Source organism: Netta rufina (genome assembly GCF_964035555.1).
Source record: "Netta rufina genome assembly, chromosome: 8".
NCBI lineage: Eukaryota > Metazoa > Chordata > Aves > Anseriformes > Anatidae > Netta > Netta rufina.
In genome coordinates this window covers 23,454,442-23,475,670 of record NC_140131.1, presented here as the reverse complement: position 1 = coordinate 23,475,670, position 21,229 = coordinate 23,454,442, and the positions used below count along the sequence as shown (strand labels likewise).

At 61.8% G+C, this 21,229-nt stretch overlaps 2 protein-coding genes across 2 annotated transcripts in view; one reads left to right on the top strand and one right to left on the bottom strand.

Annotated features, from left to right (window-relative positions):
- The window catches only part of ATF6 (activating transcription factor 6), a 73,814-nt gene extending 67,566 nt beyond the window's left edge, over positions 1 to 6,248 (top strand). Inside the window, exon 16 of the mRNA XM_084291606.1 lies at positions 4,458 to 6,248. Within this exon, the coding sequence (XP_084147732.1) occupies positions 4,458 to 4,666 (209 nt within the window). The 3' untranslated portion in view covers positions 4,667 to 6,248. The remainder of the gene's footprint in view (positions 1 to 4,457) is intronic.
- A 1,340-nt stretch (positions 6,249 to 7,588) lies between these two features.
- On the bottom strand, positions 7,589 to 15,746 carry OLFML2B (olfactomedin like 2B; the record flags this gene model as incomplete). The annotated part of the gene is made up of 8 exons (XM_084291287.1): positions 7,589 to 8,224; positions 8,464 to 8,640; positions 8,857 to 9,393; positions 9,902 to 10,139; positions 11,145 to 11,303; positions 13,011 to 13,118; positions 14,697 to 14,960; positions 15,618 to 15,746. 8 exons carry the CDS (start codon positions 15,744 to 15,746, stop codon positions 7,623 to 7,625), a joined length of 2,214 nt encoding a protein of 737 aa, XP_084147413.1. The 3' UTR covers positions 7,589 to 7,622.
- Between the last annotated feature and the right edge of the window lie 5,483 nt (positions 15,747 to 21,229).

The window sequence follows — 21,229 nt, the reverse complement described above, 5'->3', positions numbered from 1 at the left end:
CAAGAAATGCTCTACCTGAGGGAGCTTTAAATGCTGTGCCTGCGAGGATCAGCACCACTGATTCTCATCTCTTCTTGAGAGGCCCTCGGCTCCCTGCCCAAACCAACTGCAAGCCCAATTTACCCAAACTGGGCCCTCTCTGGCCATGCCCGGCATCTTCTTGCAGAGGCGGCAGCGATGCTGCAGCATGAAAGATGTGACGGGGAGGTAGGAGAACAGCTGGGAGGGGTTTCCGTGGGAAGACCTGCAGAGCAGAAACACCCAGGATCTCATCTAACTCACCCCAGGGTCTGGGGGCAGCTGGGTCCACAGAGACAAGGCTATTGCGACTGGTTTGCTTGGAAATAGTTGGAGGCAGAAAGTTGATTTAAGAAAAAAAAAAAAAATGACTTGGGTCACAATCTAACTTTCTCCCTTGCCTCAAGTAATCCTGTGTAACAAGCAAATCTGTAAATATTTTAGAAACCCTGCTGCGTTGTTGCAATGAGTGTATTTTTAGTCCTGGTAGCTTTTACAGCAACACTGCTGCATTTCTATACTTATTTGGTAGTGCACACCAAGCCTTCAGACGGAAACGTTGTCCAGATGTGGCGGACAGTCGGCACCGCTCCATGGAGGGGATGGAAGGTCGCAGCAGTGACGGGGCAGAGAAAACCCCCTGAAGATTGTTTGGGGACAGCTGAAGCGCTTCAGCAGCCCAGCCCCGGAGCTGCACGCAGCTGGTGCCCTTCTCTTCTGCTTTCTCAGCTCTGCGCTGCCCTAAAATAATCTCTGTGTCGGGCCGGGACAGGTTGCAGTGTGAATTGTTTTGGTGGTTTGGTGCTAAATCATTCTTCAAGCCAAACTTCATCGTTGTCAGCGTCGCACAGCTAGCGCAAAGCAACCACCAACACCTCTGATGGCTGTGTGAAGGCTGGCTGGGTTCCTGCTGGTGTCGTAGATGGGACTGCTGAAGGGGCTGGAGGCGCAAATTAACACTGACACGGACCCTGTGGGGAATCTGATGTGGCAAAGCGAGCCCTCTTGTTAGAAGGAAACGTGGAAAACACAAAGGGTGGGAGCGTGTGTGCAGCAAAGGTGCCTTTAAAAGAGTTGGTGGTTGTGTGATACCTTATGGAGAGAGGCTTCCATGGCGTTTGGCATCAAATAAAGGAGTTGTGTGGGTCCTGGGGCTGACTGAAAAGCTCCCTTCAGGGAGAAGGAGGACTCTGTCCTCTTGCCCTTTCTCACACGCCTTTTGAAAATCCGGTGCTCCAAAGGTTAAGACAAACTTCCACCTTCTCCGGTAATTGGTAGCAGTAGCTATAACCCTCGGCTTTGTTTGCTGGACATTTTTACTTTGGGCCGCTGACTTCGTCTTTCATCAGCTGGCACTCACAGCCTGTTTGCTTGTCGGAGGAGCCGCGGCGAGCCCTGGAGAGCAGCGCTGGGGGCTTGGCGCTGTGCTGCCCGGCCCCGGCTCAGCGCTGGGAGCTGGGTCCAGCCCAGGCCAGCACGCCTCTCCGGGAAGGTGCAGGCAGGGAACTGCAGTGCTTGGCACAGCTACCTTGCTCGTATTTTGAAACAGCCTCCACGAAGCACGGCCTGAGAGCTGTTCGCAATTAATAACCGGCACTCTTGGCCTGCAAAGGGGAGCGTCTGAAGCCCAACTGGGAGCTTTGTTCTGACGCCGCGCAGTGCGAAAGGCTGTACGTCCTGGGCTTTACGGAGGAGCAATAAACCTATTTATAAACCCCGACACCTCTCCGGGACAGCCGTTCCCTTTTCACTTGTGTAATCCCACAGAACACCACTCGTAGGTAACGCAAGAGGCATCAGAAGTGGCTCCATGCGAGCAGCCCCACGGGGCACACAGGGGCAGTGCTGGCCTGCAGCCGGGTCAGTCCTCCCAGCTCCCTGCAGGAGGTTCGATGGACACCACGTTAGAAACCTGGGCAAGGGTAAGGCTGTTTTTCTCGCAGTGGAGCTGATGATTTCGAGGCCTGTTGTGCTGCTGGCCTGCGCCCAGCGAGCCTCCGCGGCCCTCCAACTTCTTCTGCAGTGCTCCTGCCCGGCCCCCTTCGTACTCGTGTTCTGAGTCCTCCCGAGCGTTGTGCTTCGCTCTCGCCTTTGCTGAAACGCATCCTGAGGATTTTGGACGGCCCCTCTCTTTTAGTGAAGCTGTAGCCTAATCCAGTCCTCCAAGGTGCTTGAAAGCTCTCCAGCGTAGCATCTTCCAGAAACCCTGTAAGTACGCTCTCCAGTCCTCATCCAGACCATGAAACAATGCCGTGGGCTCGAGCTCAGGCCGGAGCCATGAGGAATCGTTTCTGAGCTGCCTGCCCTCTGCTCAGCGAGTATCGGAGCAGTGCCAGCCTTCAGCACCCAGAGGTGGAGGAGCTCTGCCTTTCTCGTGCCTGTTCACACACATTTTGGGGCTGGATTTTGTCACGGGGGGAGCTTTTGTCAAAGCCAGGGCAGCGGGAGGCTGGAGGAGCCCGTTCCCATGCTCTCGGCTGCCACCCACACAGAGCACAGCTCCCTCGCTCACGTCGCTGCTCTCTGGGGCGTTATTATTCCGGCTTCTGCAGTGCCAGGGAGCCTGGTGGTAACCCACGGGGCTGGCCGCTGCAGGCGAATGCAGGGTCCCCTTACTGCCTCGGGGAGCTTCCCGAGGGGTTTTCCTCGCCCTGGCTGCCCGCCCAGCCCACCTCACCCACTTGTGGCTTTGGAGCAGATTTTCTCTCAGGGCCGGGCTCCTTTTCAGCCATCGCCTCCACAGCAGGAGAGCTGAGGAGCTGTGTTTTCAGGGAGCTGATCTGTTCCTGCTAGCTGTCTCCAGCCCAAAGGCCGGGCTGTCCGGCTCCCTCAGCCTTTCCTCCTGCTCCCCACTGCGCAGCACCATCCCAGCCCCTCTGCATCCCCCGAGCTGTCTGCTGGCAACCAAAGGGCAAGAGACAGGGTGACACAGAGGGACTGGCCTCAGACAGAGCCCCACACAGGGCTCCGAACGCTGTGGACAAGCTTCCACAGCACAGCCACGGCCGTCGGTGCCCGGCACGGCTGCTCCTGGCCCCAGTGGCTCGGTGGCACGTCGAGCTGTCTGCGGTGCATTCCTGCAGGTGGGAGCTTTGATTTCCCAGCCCCCTTTCGCAAGGGTCTGCTCCTGCTTTTCATTACTGCACCAGACATATTCCATCTAATGGCTTCTGCAGGTGGCGCAGGGTGCAAGAGGGTCCGGCCGCGGTTGTCAGCTGTCATCCAGAATCAGAGCTAATCCAGGAAAACAGTAAAAATTAGCACTGTATATTGCATTCCTGCAGTCCATACGCTTTCCATTAGGTGATCCTCCATCCTCCTCAGCACAGAAAGAAAACCCTGCCGATGGCAGTCAGCAGTTCTCACTCGGGAAAGCGAGGATTGGTCGTGCCTGGAAACCTGATCTCGGCTCTCGCATTCCTGGGCTCGCTGTCTGTGCAGGGATCGTCTCCCACCTTCCCGGCCGGGCAGCAGATGCTGGCCATGTGCACTGCTGGGCCTCCGCCTGCAAGCCCAGCAGCTTCTGCAGCAGCAGACGTGCCCAGCCTGAGGCCATGCACAAATCTCTGCAAGCCGAGCTCCCTTCCCCTCCTGGAAACATCTCTGGGCTTCTCCCAGGGAGACGGGCTCCTGGGCAGCCTCGGCTCCTCGCTGCCATCACTGCCACATTCATTGAGTGCTCGCAGCTTGTGGCTTCTGTGTCTTGCCACCAGCTGAGCTCTCAGGGCAGAGGAGACCATCACTGTCTCCTTCTCAGCTCTTTCTCTCAAACATTTTTCCCAAAGGCACGTCTCCGTGGTTGTGCCCATCGTGGGCTGCTTGGTCACGGCTTCCCGGTCAGCAGCACCGTGGTGTCATGCGAGCACAGCAGCCAGCTCAGCCCGTTAATGAGGCACAGTTAATTCTTTTGAGAGTTCACGTTTTTCACTTCTAAAAATAATAAACTGGTGAAGAAATTCCTCTAGATCCTCAGTATCAGGAGGGTTACAGGATTCTTAAGCCAGTAAAAGAAAGTGAAAACACTCAGCTTTCTGAGCTCTGCCCTATCTTTAACCAGCTGTGTGCTTTAGTAGCTCAAGAACAACTCTGCAGGAATAAATGTTAGACACTGCAAATGCCATTCGTGATTAAGTGCAGATGAAGAAGTGGAAAAGAAAAGACGTAACATTATTTTCTACACGTGAGTGCAGATGCTAAGCGTGGGCTGGGCCTTTGGAGTGTCAGCAGCAGGCCGGGGCTGTGCTGTGCACAGTAGATCTCCACGTGTGACCCTACAAAAGGGTTCCCATCCCCCCCGCCTTGCTCCAGCTCTGCCTCTGCCTTCAGCCGAAGCCAGTCCAACCCAGAAAAGTGTCCGGAAAGCTCTGCTTTGTGATGCCCTTGTGTCATGAGGTTGCACGGCTGACTCCGACTTCTCCTTTTTTTTTTTTTTTTTGCAGAGAACGTGATCAACGGGCAGGACTACGAAGTGATGATGCAGATCGACTGCGAGGTGATGGACACCAGGATCCTCCACATCAAAAGCTCGTCCGTCCCTCCCTACCTCCGCGAGCAGCGCAGGAATCACACCAACACCTTCTACAGCTCGTCCCCCTCCGTCTCAGAGACGCCCCACGCCCTCAGGGCAATCGTCAAGTCCCTGCAGTAGCCCCTGCACGGCCCCTGCACCCTGCCTGACGACGCCGGCAGGTCCCTGGGGCTCCGGGCACAGCGAGGGCAGCTGAGAGCCCATTCCTGTGCCTCACCCTGCCACGCGGCTGCGTCCTGTCCTAACCCAGGGACTGCAGAGCTCTGCCAGCTGGGGACAGCCTGGGGGACCCACACACCGTGATGCCCCGTGCCCGAGGCGTGGGTGATGTGCTGCCGCAGTCCTGGTGTCCGGCATCAGCAGCTGGTGCCCCGCACTGGCAGAGGGAGCACTGCCCGTCCTTGCTGCTTATGCACTGCCCAAAATTGGTGGTTTTTTTTTGGTTTCGTCACCTGCCCCAAACCCTTCCCCACGCAGCCTCCCTCACTGGGGAAACTGGGGGCTGCTGCCTGGGGCAGCCAAGGCACTACAAGCAGAACGAGCTGCACGGCCACCAGGCGTGCCCCGAGGGCTCCGTGCAGCCCGGCCACCCGTGGAGCTGCTCAAACAGCGTCCTGCTCCCGGGGTCACCCCGCGGTGGGTTTGTGCCCACCGAGCGGGGTGCCCGGGCGCGCAGCCTCACCTGCGTGCACCCTGCGGGGTGGCAAAAAGCTGGGGCTTGGCCTGAAGGTGGTGGATTAGTGCAGCGTAACCATCACTAAAGATTGTATTTCTTTACCTCCCTGTGCTTATTTTTTTTTTAATTTGGGGTGATATTTAATGTTTCTCACTGCTACCAGCCCGCTGAGTGGCTCTGCCTGTGTTCGCAGGCGGCGCCAGCCCAGCTGGGGTAGGGGGGGCACACTGAGTGTGTTGGGACGCAGCCACAGCTCCTTCCTCCCGAAACATGCACACAGACACACACAGGAGCACCTTCTGCCCACAACACACCCCCAGAGTGCCACCGCAGAAGCCCTCTGCCCTTTTTGGCCAGCCGGGGCAGGGCCGAGGGGCTGCGGCGCAGTGCTCAGCTGGGGTCGGGCGCCAGCAGCGCATCGGCCGTGCGTAATGACTTCAGCATGTTGTTACTTCTTTTTTTTCCCCCCTTGCAGTTAGCACAGAAGATGATCGGCTTCGGTTTGCCAGCCCATTGGCTTTCCCTCCTCGTCTGAACCACTTACCGATGTGTTTTTTTTTTAATTATTATTATTATTATTATTATTCTTTGTGTGTGTGCGTGTGTGTCTGTGTGTGGGGCTGTTAGGAAATAAAGGTTGATCCCGCAGCAAGACAAACAGCTCGGGGGAGGCGAGGAGGAGAGCGAGCAGCAATACACCCCTGTGAAATATGTGCCTTGCAACACTGTGGAAAAGCTTTGCCCTTTGCCACGTAGTCAGCGCCGCGCGGCCCCCGTCCCCTCGGCGCTGGAGCTGCTGGGAAGCAGCCGGGCTCGGCGAGGGGCTTGGCTGCGCTCCTTGCACCAGTTCTGTTTTCCTGGCCCGGGCCCCACCTGACTGCGGGCCAGCTCGCGCAGTCATCGAGCAGAAACTCCCCGGCTGTGCCCCAGCCAGAGGCACGCGGCCCCGCGGTGCTCCGGGGGGACCCTTCGCTGCGGGGAGCCACGGCGGGGACCCGGCGGTGATGGCCGCGCTCCCAAATCCGTGCCGTGGGTGGGTGGGTTGGGGTGGGGAGGGGGTGCACCCATGGGTGCAGCCACAGCGGTGCCGTGGAAAGGGCCACGGGGGTGGCAGGGCAGCATCCCGAGCCCGGGGGCTGGCGCAGAGGGGTTGGGGACGTGGGACCGCCGCAGCGCGGTGGCGGAGGGCACCTCCCTTCCCGTGTGGTCCTCTTGTCTGTGTCCCTAGCACCGATGGCAATAAAATGGTTCTCTTATTTATTACACTAGTTGGCTTGTTCATGCTGCTTTACATGCGCAAAAGGCTGGCGGGGCACCCACACCCTCCTCTGGCCCCCTGGGGAAGAGGCGGCTGCAGGGGGGGCAGCGCAGGGTGGCTGCAGGTCAGGTGCCACCTTGGGCGGGTTGGGTTTTTTTTCTTCCCCTCTAGGACTGCAGCAGGCAGCCCCGAGCCACACTTGTCACCGTCTCCCTGTCCCTTGGGAGGACAGGGGCTGCTCCAGCAACACCAGGACAAGCGGCCGCAGGCAGAACCCAGCCTGAGCACCAGCCCCATGCACGTGTTTCTTTTGTGGGGTCCCGGAGGATGACCCAGCCCCAAAGAAAGCCCCAGACAGCTGCAAAGGTACTTGATCTTTTATTATTAACAGCAGGTAAATACAAGATGGTGCCAGGCTGGGGAGGCGGGGGGCTCCTGCTGGCCGTGCCCTCCAGCAGAGCAGCACCTGGCAAATCCCAACGGGGGAGGATTTGGGGTTACAGAGCGCACCAACATGTCATCTACAGCTATTTACAGCCCCCCTCCCGCTGCTGGCTCCCAGCCTGGCACCCGTAGCCCCCCGGGGCTCCAGGGGGAGAGGGGACAGTCCTCAGCGTTAGTGCCAGCACCGGGGCTGCGCTCGCAGCCGCATCGCACAGGGGTTCTCCAAAGCACCTGCTGCTGCCGAGGGGGGACACGCTCCCCATCCACTAGGACACCAGCGTCCCGCCGGGCCCTGCAGCCTGCAGCAGAAAGGCCAGCTTTGCACCAGGGGCTGGGGTTGCTCAAAAAAAAAAGCTGAGGAGTAGGGCCACCTCCTCCTGCGTGCGCAGAGCCCGGCGTCCCCTCCCGAAGGAGCAGCCCTGCTGCCACCGGCCCCTGCGCGCCGCCCCGGGGATCAGGAGCAGGGTGCACCAGAGACAAAGGGGGTGGGCCCGGCCTGGGGATCGATCTACAATCCGCCGTAAAAAAAAACAAAAACAAAAACAAAAAAAAAAAACAGCTTGAAACGCCGAAAAAAAAAAATCATTTACTCTTTGATTTGTACAAAATAATAATTATAATAATAATAAAAATAATAATAATAATAACAAAAGGTGCTGGCGGCCCCTCGCTCGCAGTGCCCCGCCGTGGCGGGGGGCTCAGTAGGCAAAGATGACGTGGTAGGTGACCTGGTGGCCATTGTCCCAGGCGTAGAGCAGGCGGTCCTTGGGGTTATAGTCTATCTGCGTGGTGTAGGCGTACTCGTTCTCGAAGAGCAGCCGGGGGATGATCTGCGTGTTGGTGTGCGTGTCGAAGGCGTAGGAGATGTTGGCGTTCCTCTTGTTGTAGCTGTCGACGGCGTAGAGGACGCCGCAGATGACGAAGCAGTTCCCGTAGAAGTTCTTCCGCAGCCCCGTCCGCCACGTGGTCTCCTTCTGCGTGCTGAGGTCGGCGGCGTTCAGCTTGCTCAGCACGATCACCTCCTGGTTGAAGCCCTCGTAGCTGATGGCCGGGTAAATGACCCACAGGCCGTTCTCGTCCACGGCGAAGTCCACGTCCGAGTGGCCCCGCCACCGCCACGGCGTGGACTCCTCGTAGGCCACGTCGTGCAGCATGGCCCAGGCGGCCACGTAGCGCTGCTTCAGGTCGTACTTGATGATGTTGCGGGTGAAGGCCCGGTTGTAGTAGAAGGACCCGTTGTAGACCACGTGCCCCGTCCCGATCCAGCTGTAGGGGAGCTTGTAGGAGTTGCTCCAACGCCCTGAGAGGCACAGACACCGCGCTGGTGAAGTCCTCCCTTTCCTGCACCCCCTTCCACACCTCCCGTGGTGACATGAAAGGTCACAGCCACCACAGGCAGCTGGTCCTGCCCTGTGCCGTGAACCCCACACCGGGTACCACCACCCAAAAAGGTCCTTCCCAGCCCTATTGGGAGGGTATTTGTGGCAGCCCAGCAGGGCCTGGCACAGCCCCGGGGACGCGGGGACGGCGCAACCCCACCTTGCTTGAAGTTGTCGAGGTTCCTGAACTCCACCAGCGTGTTCCCGTAGTAGTAGTTGGTGACGTAGATGCGCTCCTCCCTGGCCAGGGGGTCCTTCATCCAGGCCCCCTCGTTGCGCCCGTAGGTGTTCTGGGTGGTGGGCCCCGAGATGGTGGACAGCGTGTCCTTGCAGCGCCCTGCGCGGGCAGAGAGGGGTCACCAGGCTGGAGGCAGGGCAGTGGGCATCACCCCTCTCCACCCCCAAACCAGGGAGGGGACGTCAGTAGGTTCCAGAGTGAACAAGTGAAGCTTGGTGCCCCAGAAGAGCCCAGCGTCTCCCACCAGCGACCAAACCCAGGGGTGCACACCCTGGGCACGAGCCTGCCCCCATGGCCACGCGCAGGAGCACTCACCGATGATGTTCCTGATGTCCTCCTCCTCCAGCGCCTGTTTCGGGGTGGCGGGGATCGTGGGGCTGAGCGGCGTCGCGGGGGTGCTCGCCTGCTCCGGGGGTCCCGGGCTGCTCCCGGTGCCAGGCTCAGGGCTCGTCCCCGTGTCCCACAGGCTCTGGGCTGCGGTGGCCGCAGCGGGGCTGGGGACGTGGCTGGTGGCCGCGGGCAGGCTCTCGGTGGCCGTGGGTGCCACCGCGCTGGCCGATGCTGTCGGCAGCTGCGGGGTCCCCTCCTCGGGCAGCCCCGATGGGGCGCTCATGGTCCCCGGGGTGGGGGGCGGCGGGCTCACGGTGTTGGGGTCCGGCGTCGGCCCCACAGAGGCGGCAGGGGACAAGGGCAGGGTGGTCGGCGCGGCGGTGGTGGGGTCGCTGCTGGGGGTGGGCGGCCACCCCACCGGGGAGGGCTTCCGCATGGCCTCGCCCGCCCGCCCGCTGGGCCGCAGGAGCTGGTCCTCGATCAGCAGGTCCACCGTGTTGTCCCCGCTGAACAGCTCGTCCTCTGCCGCACGGACACGGGCGTCAGCGGAGCCACGAGCCTCCTCCTCCCACCACCCCACGTCCCTTGTGCCAAGCCCACCCGTCTGGGTGTGGGCGCTGGATGCCCACACTGATGCTCTCAGTGGTGGTTTGCCCGCTGGTCCTGCTGCTCGACCAACACGCCCAGCGCTAGCCCCACAGCACCCCTGAGAGGAGCGGGACTCGGAGCTCCCCTCCTCCCCGTGTTTTCATCTCCTGCCCCTTTATTTCCATCCCGCAGCTTCGGTTTTCCTGCTCTGGCCTCCTCTCAGAAACCACGTCTCCTGGATTAGCAGCTCATCCATCCCCACGGCTCACTCCTTTGGTTCCCCTGCCCTGCCAGCAGCCTGGCCCAGCACCTCCGCGCCCCGTCCCCCAGCCCACGTCTCCAAGCCCCCTGCTCCCTACTCCGAAGGCACCGTGTCCCCCACGCTGTCCCCATAGATTCCCGAGGGACGAGGCTGCTCCTGCTGGGGATTGGGGCCACAAACCCGACTCACGCTGCTCCTCGATGTCGTTCTCCAACTCGCCGGACTGCGCCTTGTAGTAGGTGACCCCTCGCACGATGGTGGGCTTGGAAGGAGGCCGGCTGCGCAGCCGCAGCTTCCTCTGCAGGAGCTGCTTGGGCTTCTCCTCCTCCCGAGCCAGGTGCAGCTCCGGGAGGGACTCGACGGAGTTGATCTGCTGAGAAATGGTCTCGTCCTTCAGGAACCTTTCCTCGTACTTGCCCTGCAGGAGATGGGGAGCTTGTTATGGGAGGATTTTGGGTAGGAGGTTGGCAGGGGTTGTGCCATCCTTCCTCGGGGCTTGCCGTGCCCTGCGTTGGTTCACGAGTGATGCTGGGCAGCCGAGCGCAGGCAGAGCCCAGCAGCCACGGCTCAGGGCTGTGGGATTTCACCTCATTAAAGCGAAATGGAAAGACAGACGGAGCGTTGAAGCCGTGCCCATTTGGCTGCGGGGACGGGCCCAGGATTCCTTCGAAGCCCCGCTGCAATTAACGGCGCGGAAGGGGGAGTGCTGGGAAATGAGGTCACTCAGGGTGATAACAGCCCCGTGGCAGGGCTGGGACCCCCAGCGGGCACCCCCCTGCCAGCCATGCCCCCCACATCACGGGCAGGGCAGCCTGGGGTCCCCAGCATCACACGGGCAGGGGGCAGAGGCCGGAGCACCAGGGCGCGGAACAGCACAAAGCCTCCCCAGCTCGTACAACCAGGGCAGGGAGGGGGTCAGGACACCCCAGCGGGGCTTTTCCCCCGCAAACACCCTTCTCACTCATCGCAGCAGCAGCACAGAAACCCCTGTCCCAGCAGGATCGTCCCCACGTGGGGCAGACCCACGGGATGCCCACGTCTCTGCCCGCAGCCTGCGGGCGCGGGAGCTGGCGGGGAGCTGCTGGTGATGGAAAGCAACGCGCTGCCCGTCCCCGGAGCCCCCGAGCCCCGCTAATCAAAGGCTTCCCAGTGGCTGCCGGCCGGCCCCGCAATGACATCAGTCTTTCCGAGCACTCCGACCTGGAAAAGCAGGAGGGGGAGGCGCGGGGAGCAGCCCGGTCCCGCTGCCTCCCACGTCCCGGCCGCAGCTGGGCCGTGCCGGGAGCAGCAGGCTGGGGCCGGGCTTTGCTGAGCGGGGAGGGAAAATAATAACCTAGAGCTGGGCTGCCTCGATGCCCAGCCTTACGGCGTGGCGCTGGGGGCACGGGGAAGGCAGGGCAGGGCTGGTGCCAGGCGGCCGTACCTCGGTGTGCACGTAGGCAGCCTCCGCGTCCCTCTGCAGCGAGCCCTCGATGTCGGCGAGGCTGTTGGAGATGAGGCTGGAGCAGTTCTCCCGGCCCTGGGGCTCCTGCAGAGGCTCCTCCACGGCGGCTCGCTCCCCGCTGAGGTTCCTGGCCATGCCCTGGGAAGGAGAGAGGGGATTCACCCCAGCCCGGACCCCTGGAGGAGGGGGGCTCTGGGCTCAAAACCTCTTGGTCCTCTCCATCTTCAGCCGCTCGAGTAGACGGCACGTCAATCAGAGCACTTTTGCACACAGCCTGGAGGCAGTTTCCCCCCCGATCCTTCATCTCGAATCTGTCCTGCCATTAATCTCTCCTAAAATCCGCCGTGACCTCCATCTGCGACCCCGGAGCTGCCAGCTGAAGCAACAGCTGCGAGCTGACGACGAAGCAGAGGAGGTGCCAGCTCTGCCGAGCTCAGCTCCGGGGTCCAACCACGCAGCGTTTGTGCGCGACACCTTGTCATGCTGGAAAAAAAACTGGCAGTCCCTTCCCCTCCAAAAACAGCCACCTGAGCCTGGTTAGCCTGCCACCCCGCAGGGCATTTAATCTCGATTTGTGTTTAGTTTTGAGGCCGAGTCCTGTAACACGGGGACTCCTCGGCAAGCTTTTTGTTGCAGTAAGGAGAGGAAGAGGGGAGCTTTAAGATGCTCTCCTAGGTGCAGAAGCAGCTTTGACACCCTCCTCCTTCAGGGAGCATGGCTGTCTCCAACTGTCCTGTGCCCTTGTCACTTATTTTGTGTAATATCTGCTCTAGGGGGACAAAACCCTTCTCCCTGTGAGCAGAGGGCCAACACGGTGCCCTGTGATGCTCTCCGAGGCCGCTCAGCTGCCTCTCAGGGGAGCAGCTGCCAAAACCCTTCTCGCCTGGGGGCCAACACCTTGGAGCGATGCCGAGACCTCCCCCAGCACCCAGCTGTCCCCTGCAGCCGGCCCCGCGGGCAGGAATTTGGGTGCGAGGCCGGGGACAGGAGGCTGCTCCCAGCTGCTGCCCGCAGCTGCCCCCTTCGGAGGTGCCTCCCCCAAGCCCCGGCTGCTCGCGGCGCTGTCGGGCACATCCTCAGAGGGTGCTGCTGGAAAAGTGAGAGCAGGGACAGCACGGGGACGCTCTCCTTGGCACTCCCCAAGCCTCCGAGCTGACATTTTCACCTCGCTGGCCTCAGGCGTGCACAAACCCCCGGGGCAGGACGCCCCCCACGCCGAGCCCCGCTCCGCAGCGGCACGGCCCCGTGTCACCGCTCCCCTTCCTTCCTCACCCAGGACTCAACGGCAGCCCCAACAACACCTGGGGAGCGAGCCAAACCGCAGGAGGAGGGTGGGATTGCAAGCACACACAGCGGTGTTTTATTATTTTTCAGACCTCAAAACCCTTTTCCTCCTTTTGGGTCAACACCCTGTTTGGAAAGCCGGCTCCTCGCGGCCAAGCGTGCTCCTCTCGGCTGTCTCTCGCCTGACCCCGAGGCGGAGCACCCCGTGCCTTCCCAAAACACTTTGCAAGTGGAATTTTGGCTTTATAAATCACCGCGTCTTGGCCGCTGGCTGCAGCCGAACGGGTCCGTGCTGCTCCAACAAGAATGTGGGACTGCTGCCCCAGACACAGACCCGGGGAGCGCGCCGCGCTCTTCGCTCTGAGCACGGCTCAGCGAATTGCCACCCTGCATTGTGCTAGCCAGGGGAAATACTGAACCAAATCTATATTTTAGCAGCACCAAGGAATGAGCCAGAAGAGTTAATTATGGTTTCCTCCAACATTAAGGAGGCTCCGAGCCCACCCGAGGCACCAGGTACAGGGTTTTGGCCACAGCCCGAAGGTGAGGGGGCTGCCTTACCTCCTCCAGCCTCTCCACCCGGCCCACCAGCTTCGTGGTGACCGAGTGCAGCTTCAGCAGGTCCAAGCCGTAGAAGGCACTCTCCAGCATCTCCATGATGGAGGACAGCTGCAAGGCAAACGGAGCGCACCGTCAGGCAGAGGTGCTTGATATGAAGCACCCAGAAGGGTTTCAGTAGCCAAAACTCAAGGGTAACGCACGCATCCGAGCACAAGGGGATATTAGAGAGCAGTTTTGTCCCTGTACAGCCAGCACTCTGCATCTGGGGACGATGGGCTACTCTTAATGCTCCTGGAGGGGATAAACAACCTCGGCCCACCCAGCCCACGGGGCAGGCAGGGACATGGCGCACAGCACCGCGTGCCGGGTGCGAGGGGAGCGCGGCGCTCGCGTCCCCAAGGGTCAGCTCCCCAAGCGACACGGCTGGCAGCCGAGGAGCCAACGAGCGAACATAAAACGCGTTTGAGATCAGACTCTGAGCTCCTGCCATCCCGTGCTTGTTTTTCCTGGAACCAGGGGAAGCTTGTTAAAAAATAAAAATACTCACAAAGGCAACAGCGCGCGGGGGCCGAAGTTCAGCGCCAGCCTAGTAAGAGCCGGCTGCCCCGGGGAACCCCCTCGTTGGAGGGATGCTGCCTCCTGCCTCCTCCTTACAGCCCCCATTTAAGAGGTGCCTGCCCTGGTCCCACCTGGGTGGGGATGGCCGTGGGAGCAGAGGGCAGAGGAGCCCTGTGGTCGGGCACGGGCACGGAAGGGCTGGGGAGGGCTCCAGGTCAGGCTCCAGGCCCTCAGGAACACCAGCAGAGGACCAGCAGCAAGCTGCCATCCCTCAAAAGGGGATTTTGGATTCAGCTGCCCCGGGCTGACCCTCCCTGACGCACCGTGCCGATGCACACACCCCGACCAACTCCATCTCCCTCGCTTTGCCCAGCGTGGGTTTGCTTTTCCCTGCTCTGAGAATCCCCGCCAACATTTGCTGCACGCCCTGGGGTGCTCCCAGCACTGCCCGCCTCATTTTGGGGAGCCTCCCCACAGCCCCCGTGGCCGGGCTCTAGCAGCAGCGACGATCCCCACGTGCGCAGTGCTTGGACAGGCTCCGCGAGGCGGTTTGGCCGTGGGTCCTTGCGAAACACCCGGGGAGCCAGGGCCAGTTCCTCGAGGGCCAGTGCTGGCTGCGAGGCGTCCCCGGGGACACGGCACGGTGCTGCCGGCCGAGGGGCCACCAAAAAACTCCAGACTGTGATCGCAGCAAGGACAAAAGCCACCCCGCCACCGTCCCCGCCAGCACTGCGGCACACTTTCGTGCTGACACATCAGTGGTTTGCAGCCTGCAGAAACCAAACCAGCCCTGTGAGCATCCCGCGGGGCGTCCCTCTGCTGCGGGGCACCGAGGGCAGGGGGGGATGAATGGGGCCGTGGGGAATCACTGCCAGCAGCTGCCTGAGGCAGTCCCGGCCATCCACAAGGGCTCTGACGCCCGCCAGCTGGTGGTGGCAGCTTCCCCGGGGATTTTTGTACACTCCTAAACCCAGATGGATGAACTTATTGGAAAATGCCTCTGTGCCTCTGCGCCCACAGGCAGCAAACCATCCCCCTGGTGCCCACGGGACGTCACCAGCGCCACCCGCTCCCACAACGCGTCCCCGGGAGGCGCGAGGACCCCAAAAATCCTCGCCGTGCCCCTACCTTCAGGTCACTGCTCTCCGCCTCCCGCAGCTTCTTCAGCCTGAAGTCGCCCTCGCAGGGGTTGAGGGCGGACGGGGGGGCGACGCAGGCGCACTTGCAGCCGGGTCCCGAGGTGATGGTCTCCACCGTGTAGAAGTCCTCGGCTCTGAAGGCGCCCTCGTTGATCCGCTGGCAGGCGCCGCGGCCCAGGGGCCTGACCAGGCACTTGCAGCGGCAGTCGGAGCCCTCGGACACCGCCTTCACCTTGTCGTAGTCACCTAGCAGCTGAGCACCGGCACCGTCAGGCCCCTCGGGGAGCCTCGCGGTGCCCCCAGCCTCCGGGAAATCATCCCAAAACCGGTGGACAAGTCCCCTACAAAGCGCTGGGCTTTCTGCCCCTACACGGGGAAAGCCGCCTTCCCGCACCAGGGTGGTCTTCTTGTCCATGTAATAAGATGGACCCAGGCTCTAGGAGCTTTAGGGGTGAAGCCCATCCTGCTGTCCCTTCATGCTTGGTGTCCTTTTGGGAACAGCCACCCCATAAGCCACCTGCTGCCCTGAGCCAGGCTTCTTTGCAGGGCTGGGGCAGCCGAAATAACCCTACAGACAGCGGGACCCGGCGGTGGGACGGCCCCGCCGAGCAGCCCCACACCGTGCCAGGAATTTCCTTCAGCTGCAGAAAGTGCTTTGGGGAGCCCGAACACAACCGGGACGGGGTTTGTTTGTCCAGCAGCCACCCCAAAAAGCTGTTCCGGGGGGCAGACAGCAGCACGCAGCGCATTTGGGAAGGGGGGGCGCACAGACCGGCCATGGGACGCCCCTCTCCGGGCACCCAGAGCCCCCCCATGCGCCCACCCAGCGCCCCCCAAAGGACCCCCCGGCTTCCCCCAACCCCCCCGGGGGCAGTAACAGCGGCACCCCCCCCTCGGCACCCCCCCGGACCTGCGAGAGGATGTTCTCCTGGTTGTCCGCCTCGTCCTGCAGCGGCGGCTCGGTGGAGGGGCCGGGGGGGGGCCCTGCCCGGCAGCCGGCTCCCAGCGCCGCCAGGCACAGCAGCAGCCGCAGCGCCATGGGAGGGCTGGGGGGGGGTGTGAGGATGAGGATGGGGATGAAGATGAGGATGGGGATGGGGATGGGGATGGGGATGGGGACGCCGCTGCGCGCTCAGGTGCGGCGCGGAGGGCGCGGGCGGGGCCGGGCAGGGCCCCCGCCTCCCTGCCGGCCCCCCGGCCTCGCCCCCAGCCTCCCGGCCTCGCCCCCAGCCTCCCGGGCTCCCTCCCCGGCGGGCGGAGCCGGGGATGGGCTTGGGGTCGGGGTTTGGGGCCGCCCCGGGCGGTGCTTCCCACCTGCGGAGCGCAGGGGGCTGCCCGAGCGCACCCCCACCCCCGGCCGGGGAAATTGGGGAGGGGAGAGAGGGGAGAGGGGGGAGATGGGGGCGAGGCCCGGCACGGAGCCCGGGGGGGGTCACGCGTGTGGGAAGCGGGTGAAAATGGGTGGTAAGGAGGTTTCTTCCCAGCAAACAGCAGCCCCCGGGCGCCAGCTCCCTCACGCCCACCTCCATCGCTCCGTGCTGCTGGCAGCGGGGGTCCCCCAAGGGCAGCTGTGAGACCGGGGCGCTTTTGGGGTCCCAGCTCGTGTCCCACGGGGCCTGCGGGTTGCCCAGACTGCATCTGGGGGATTGGGCAAAACCCCCCAGGACAGGCGGGTTTGCTCCTTGCTGTGATGCTGCAGCCAAGGCAGGAGGGGGGCTTGCAGGAGGGCTGCCACCCGGGGGGCTGCCCTGTCCCCCTGTAACTCCTTCAGCCCCTTCCTCACGGCCACTCTCAAAGGCTGGAGAAAGAAGGGAAAGGAATCAGCCACGGGGTTTCGGAATAAGAAGGCAGGGTCTCCCCCGCCACCGGCATCCTTTGTTGCCTTCTTTTTTTACAAGGAGCTGGTGCCGGTGGTGTTTGGTCTGGGCTGCAGACAGGTTTAAGCCTGTCCTTTGGGGGCGAGCGGAGACAGCAGCAGGCACTTCTGCTCCCTGCGGTCCTCTCTAAACTCTGACTATCCCTCCTCCAAGGAAAAAAAAAGAAAACACAACACACCACCACGAGGAAACCCGCAGCCAGAGCTCTCCGAAGCAGCCCTGAGTGAGCACAGCGGGGCCGCAGCACCACCGCGCGGAGCCGAGCGAGGAGAGGAGCTGCTGCGGGCACAAAGCCCTGGGGAAGGCAGGATGTGCGCTGCCACGCGCTGCCAGCTTGGGTTTCTTGCTCAGGCCTCTCCAGAGATCATTTTCTTTCTTACAGCGAGGGCACGCTGCATGTGCCAGGAATCGGTGCTTCCCCTCGCTGGGCTCCTGCGGTGCGTGCCGCGGCTCTTCCAGCACCTCTCTGCCCCTCACCTCCTGTGGCCTCCGGCCCCGTGAGCAGCAGCGCCAGCACCACATCCTGCTGGAACAGAGCAGAGCTGCTGGGGGCAGGCCCCACCATCAGCATCCTCGTGCTTGGTCTCGCACGGCACCCTAAGCCACCCCAGCTGCGCCCTGCAGGGCCCACGCGCAGAAACGTGCCCGCGGAGCACGCCGCCACCGCCAGTGCCAACGGGGGCTTGCGAGGGCGGCGCTCCCGTGACTGCCAAGGGCCAGCTGAGGCAAACCTTCGGGGCGAGAGGTGGCCCAAGAGCTGCACGCCCCTGGGGTCACGGCTTGACGAGGGAGCTGACGCCCGTCCCTCGTGCATCCGCTCCGCGCCCAGGATTAGGCGCGCTCCCTCCCATCCCCGTCGGTGCAGCAGAGCTGTCCCACGGAGCCGTGTGACGAGGCAGGAAGGCTCCTGACGTGAGCCCGAGCTGCACGGCAATTTGAGAGGCTTCCCCGCTGACCTCAGCAGTGACACTTGCGTTTGCACCCGTGAGTCAAGCGGGTGAATGCAGGTGTGCCTGCGCTGGGAGCCTGCCCTTCCCGAGGCTGCCCAACGCCTGTCACCTGCAGGAGGCACGCCTGCGCCAAGCTGGGATTGCAGCACCCTGGGCACACAGGGGAGCTCTGCCCGAGCCGAATAGGATGTGTGTTTTAAAAGAGCAGTTTTTAAACCAGGAGAGCTGCTGTGCCATTCGACTGCGATAAGCCCCTAAGCTTCCTGGGCAGCTGTCCCTGGGAAGGCCTTCTGACAGCAGCTTGGCGCTGGGTTTTGGAGAAGCCACACCAAACCGAGCTGCACAGGAGCTGAGTGCAGAGCTCAGGCCACATGGCCACGATGTGAGAAAAGTGGGCTTCAAACACATTCTGCCTTGTAGCTGCATTATTCTGAAATCCACACTCCCTGACTGTGCCACTGCACCGAGCTGTGCCGGGCTGGGGCTGTCAGAGACCGGGACCCATGCAGCTTGGTGCGTGCCCTGTACCTATACATGCAGGGTGCAGGCAGCACAGCCTGGAAAATGCTTCAGGATAGGAGCCCAGATTGGGCATCATGAGTCAAAACAGCCAGAGGGTGACGAAGGGGAGCATCCAACCCCCTGACCTCATCTCATCCCCTACTTCTTCCTCCCGGCTGCGTGCGGGCAGCTGTACGCATCCTGCCTCGCTGACATGCCAGCCAGCTGGTGCTGTGCCCACCTCGTGCTGTAATCAAACCCGCCCGAGCCCCTGTGATCAAGGGGAGGTTCCACCTCTCCGTGTTTCAAAACCCAAATCCCCTTGAGCACGCACACCAGGGCAGCACAACGTGCCCTAGCCATTGCTGGCAGCTGGGCGAGACCTTCCTGGGGTTTTGAGGCCGTGTTGCCAACACCGATGCCCTGCCATGCTTCCTTTACACCCACCTCCCACGCTGGTGTACCTAGAGACACAGATATTTGAGGTGCCTGTCAGCTTTGGGGTCTTTTGGGGAGCACCAGCATCTGCCTGCATGCCCTGCAGGAGCTCTCAATAAACCCATGACAAACAGCACCTCTAGAGGTGAGCCTAAACGGAAAATGCAAAATAAAAGGTCTGTAGACAAAGGCTGTGATGTGGCAAGCTGGTCCAGGAGGACAGAAATATCCCCTCACAGCACCTCGCATGCACATGCACTGCCCCAGGAGCCCCACAAGACCTGTTTTGGGCAGCGCAGCCCTGCAGGAATATGGGAGGCTCCAGCTGACAACTTCCAGGGGCCAAAGCACTTCTCATGGCTGGGTGGAACGAGGATGCAAAACCTATTCTGATCTCCCAGAAAAAAAAAATAAGAAAAAATAAATAAAAAAGAGAAGGGAAAAAAAAAAAAAAAAAAAGGAAAAGAAAATAAAGTAAAAAAAAAAAAAAAGAAAACAGAAAAAAAAAAAGGGGGGGGGGGGAGAAAAAAGGGAAAAAAAAAAAAAAGAAAGAATTTTCTGGGGAGAATTCCAGGTTGGACAGAAGTCTCCAAGGACAGCTTGGCTTCAAACTTTTTGGCTCCAGGAAGATCAACCTGGCCATCCCACATAACTCCCAGCCACTCTGGCATTCTCCTTGGGATGCCCTGTCCTTACTGCCCTGCTCTGCTCACCCCTAATCTCAGCTGGGGACCTGGCAGGATGTGTAGGGAGCCACAGGCAGAGCCCTGTGCACCCCAGGCAGCCCCTGCTGAGGCTGCTGGTGGTCAGCACTGGCCAACATGGGCAAGGGGAGCACGGTAAGGTTTGGGGCTGCGGGTCTGCTTCCAACCAGCCGTGCTCTCAGGGTGCCCAGGGTGCCGCGGTTCAGCCCCCAGCTCCCACGCGGTGAGGAACCCAACCCACCGGGGTGCCTACACCCTGCTGCCAGGGTCCCCGGGCTGGGGCACAGCCAAGAGGAAAAGGTGGGGAGCGAAGACGGCTTAGGAAGGGCTGATAACAACGTGGCAGGGCTCCCTGGCAGAGGCCTGGGTCACGAGGAGGCTGGCAGGACCTGTTGCGGCTGCTTACAGATGGGGTTTGGCACGCGGTGGGCAGCCAGGGCAGGAGGCTAAGCCATGAGGCACCAGGTGGCTCCGGGACACAGCCACCACATGCCATCAGCATCCCCCCAGCAGGATGTCTGGGGTGGAAGCACCACCCATCCTGTCCCTTTGTGCCATGGGGCACCAACGTCAGCTCCTCCAAGGTCCCTGCCCATGGCTCACCGCACGTGGGGGACCCACGGAGGATGACGGCACGGTGCCTCCCATCCGTACCCCCCGTTCACAGGGAACTAAGTGAGGAGGTGCTGTGGAGCCAGCCTAGGGAGGCTCGGAGAGGCTCTCATGTCCAACATGAGCAGCCAGAGGAGCTGCTGAGTTTGCCAGGGGCTCTTTTGGGGAAGGAAGTGCCGGGGGCCATGGCCACGTGGGTGGGAGGAAGGCTGGCATCAGGAGTAGACCTGGCATCTGTCAGGAGCTGCCTGCCCGAGCATGGATCCTGGCAAGGCACAGGTTTGGTCCCAGGCCTTGTGGGAGCCCAGCTGGGTGCTGCTCCTGTGCTCCTTCTGGTCCTTGGTGACTCCTTCGTGGAGAGGCTGAGCTCACCCAGCCCTCAGCCATCTCCTGCTCCCTCCTCTCTCAGCCACATCTCGGGCTGCAGCTCCCACCCACCCCACGGAGCCAGCTGGGCTGTAAACAACAGTGAATTCCAGTTGCATTTGGAGCAAGGCAGCTCGTTGTCCTGTGGAGATAAGAATCTGGTGGCTTGGGACTAAGCACGATCAGTAATGATGGAAGATCGCACGGCCCGGCCGTGCAGGATGCTGTGGAGCAACCACAGCAACTTTTCACGCTCAGCACCTGCCCCAGAGCCTCTCTGGTGGCTCCCAAAGCAGGCACCGCGAGCTGAAGGCTCCCGTTTTGGCACTGACTCACTGCTGCTCCTCACCCGTCACACATCCCAGCGTTTCCCACCCTCGTGCATCACCCCGGCCCCACCACGAGCCTCGTGCTCCGGTCAGAGCTGCCTGTGACACACGACGGGCCCGTCAGCTCCACGTGCAGGGCCTGGGCCTGAGCCTGACTCAGCCGTGCCACCGGCAGGGTCTCTGCTGACCTGGCTCACCCGGCGAGGAGAGACTGCTCTCCTTGACCCAGTTGCTGTTTCTCCATTCCCAGTTTCACGCCCGGCTGCGCCCGACGGGCTGGGGGATTACTGGGGATTAAGCTCCGCGTGCAGGCACCTGTTAGCCAAGGGCAGGGCACTGGGAGCCATCCCCGTCCGTGCCCGCGGGCAGGCAGCTCGGCACCCAGAGCAGACACCCAAAAGCCAGGACGGATTCACCCCGCAGAGAACCCACCACAGGAGCTCAGCAGCAGGGCTCCAGGGCCCACACCCAGCCTGGTGCAGGGACACACAAGAGAGCCCTTGAACCTCCTCGGTGGCCTCCCAGCAGACCTCACCTCAGAGGACGTGCCCTGGAGCACCTCTTCAAACTGGAGGCACCTCAGCTGACAGCACCTCCAGCTCCACGCTGAACCAAACCCAGGGGAAACCACCAGGTTTATTCCCTATTCCCAGGCTGTCCCCTCTCCCCAAGGCTGTGATCATGCTGCAGTGCCTTTTGTTCCTCCTCCATCCAGCTCTGTTGAAGCAGGAAGAGGAGCTGGAGA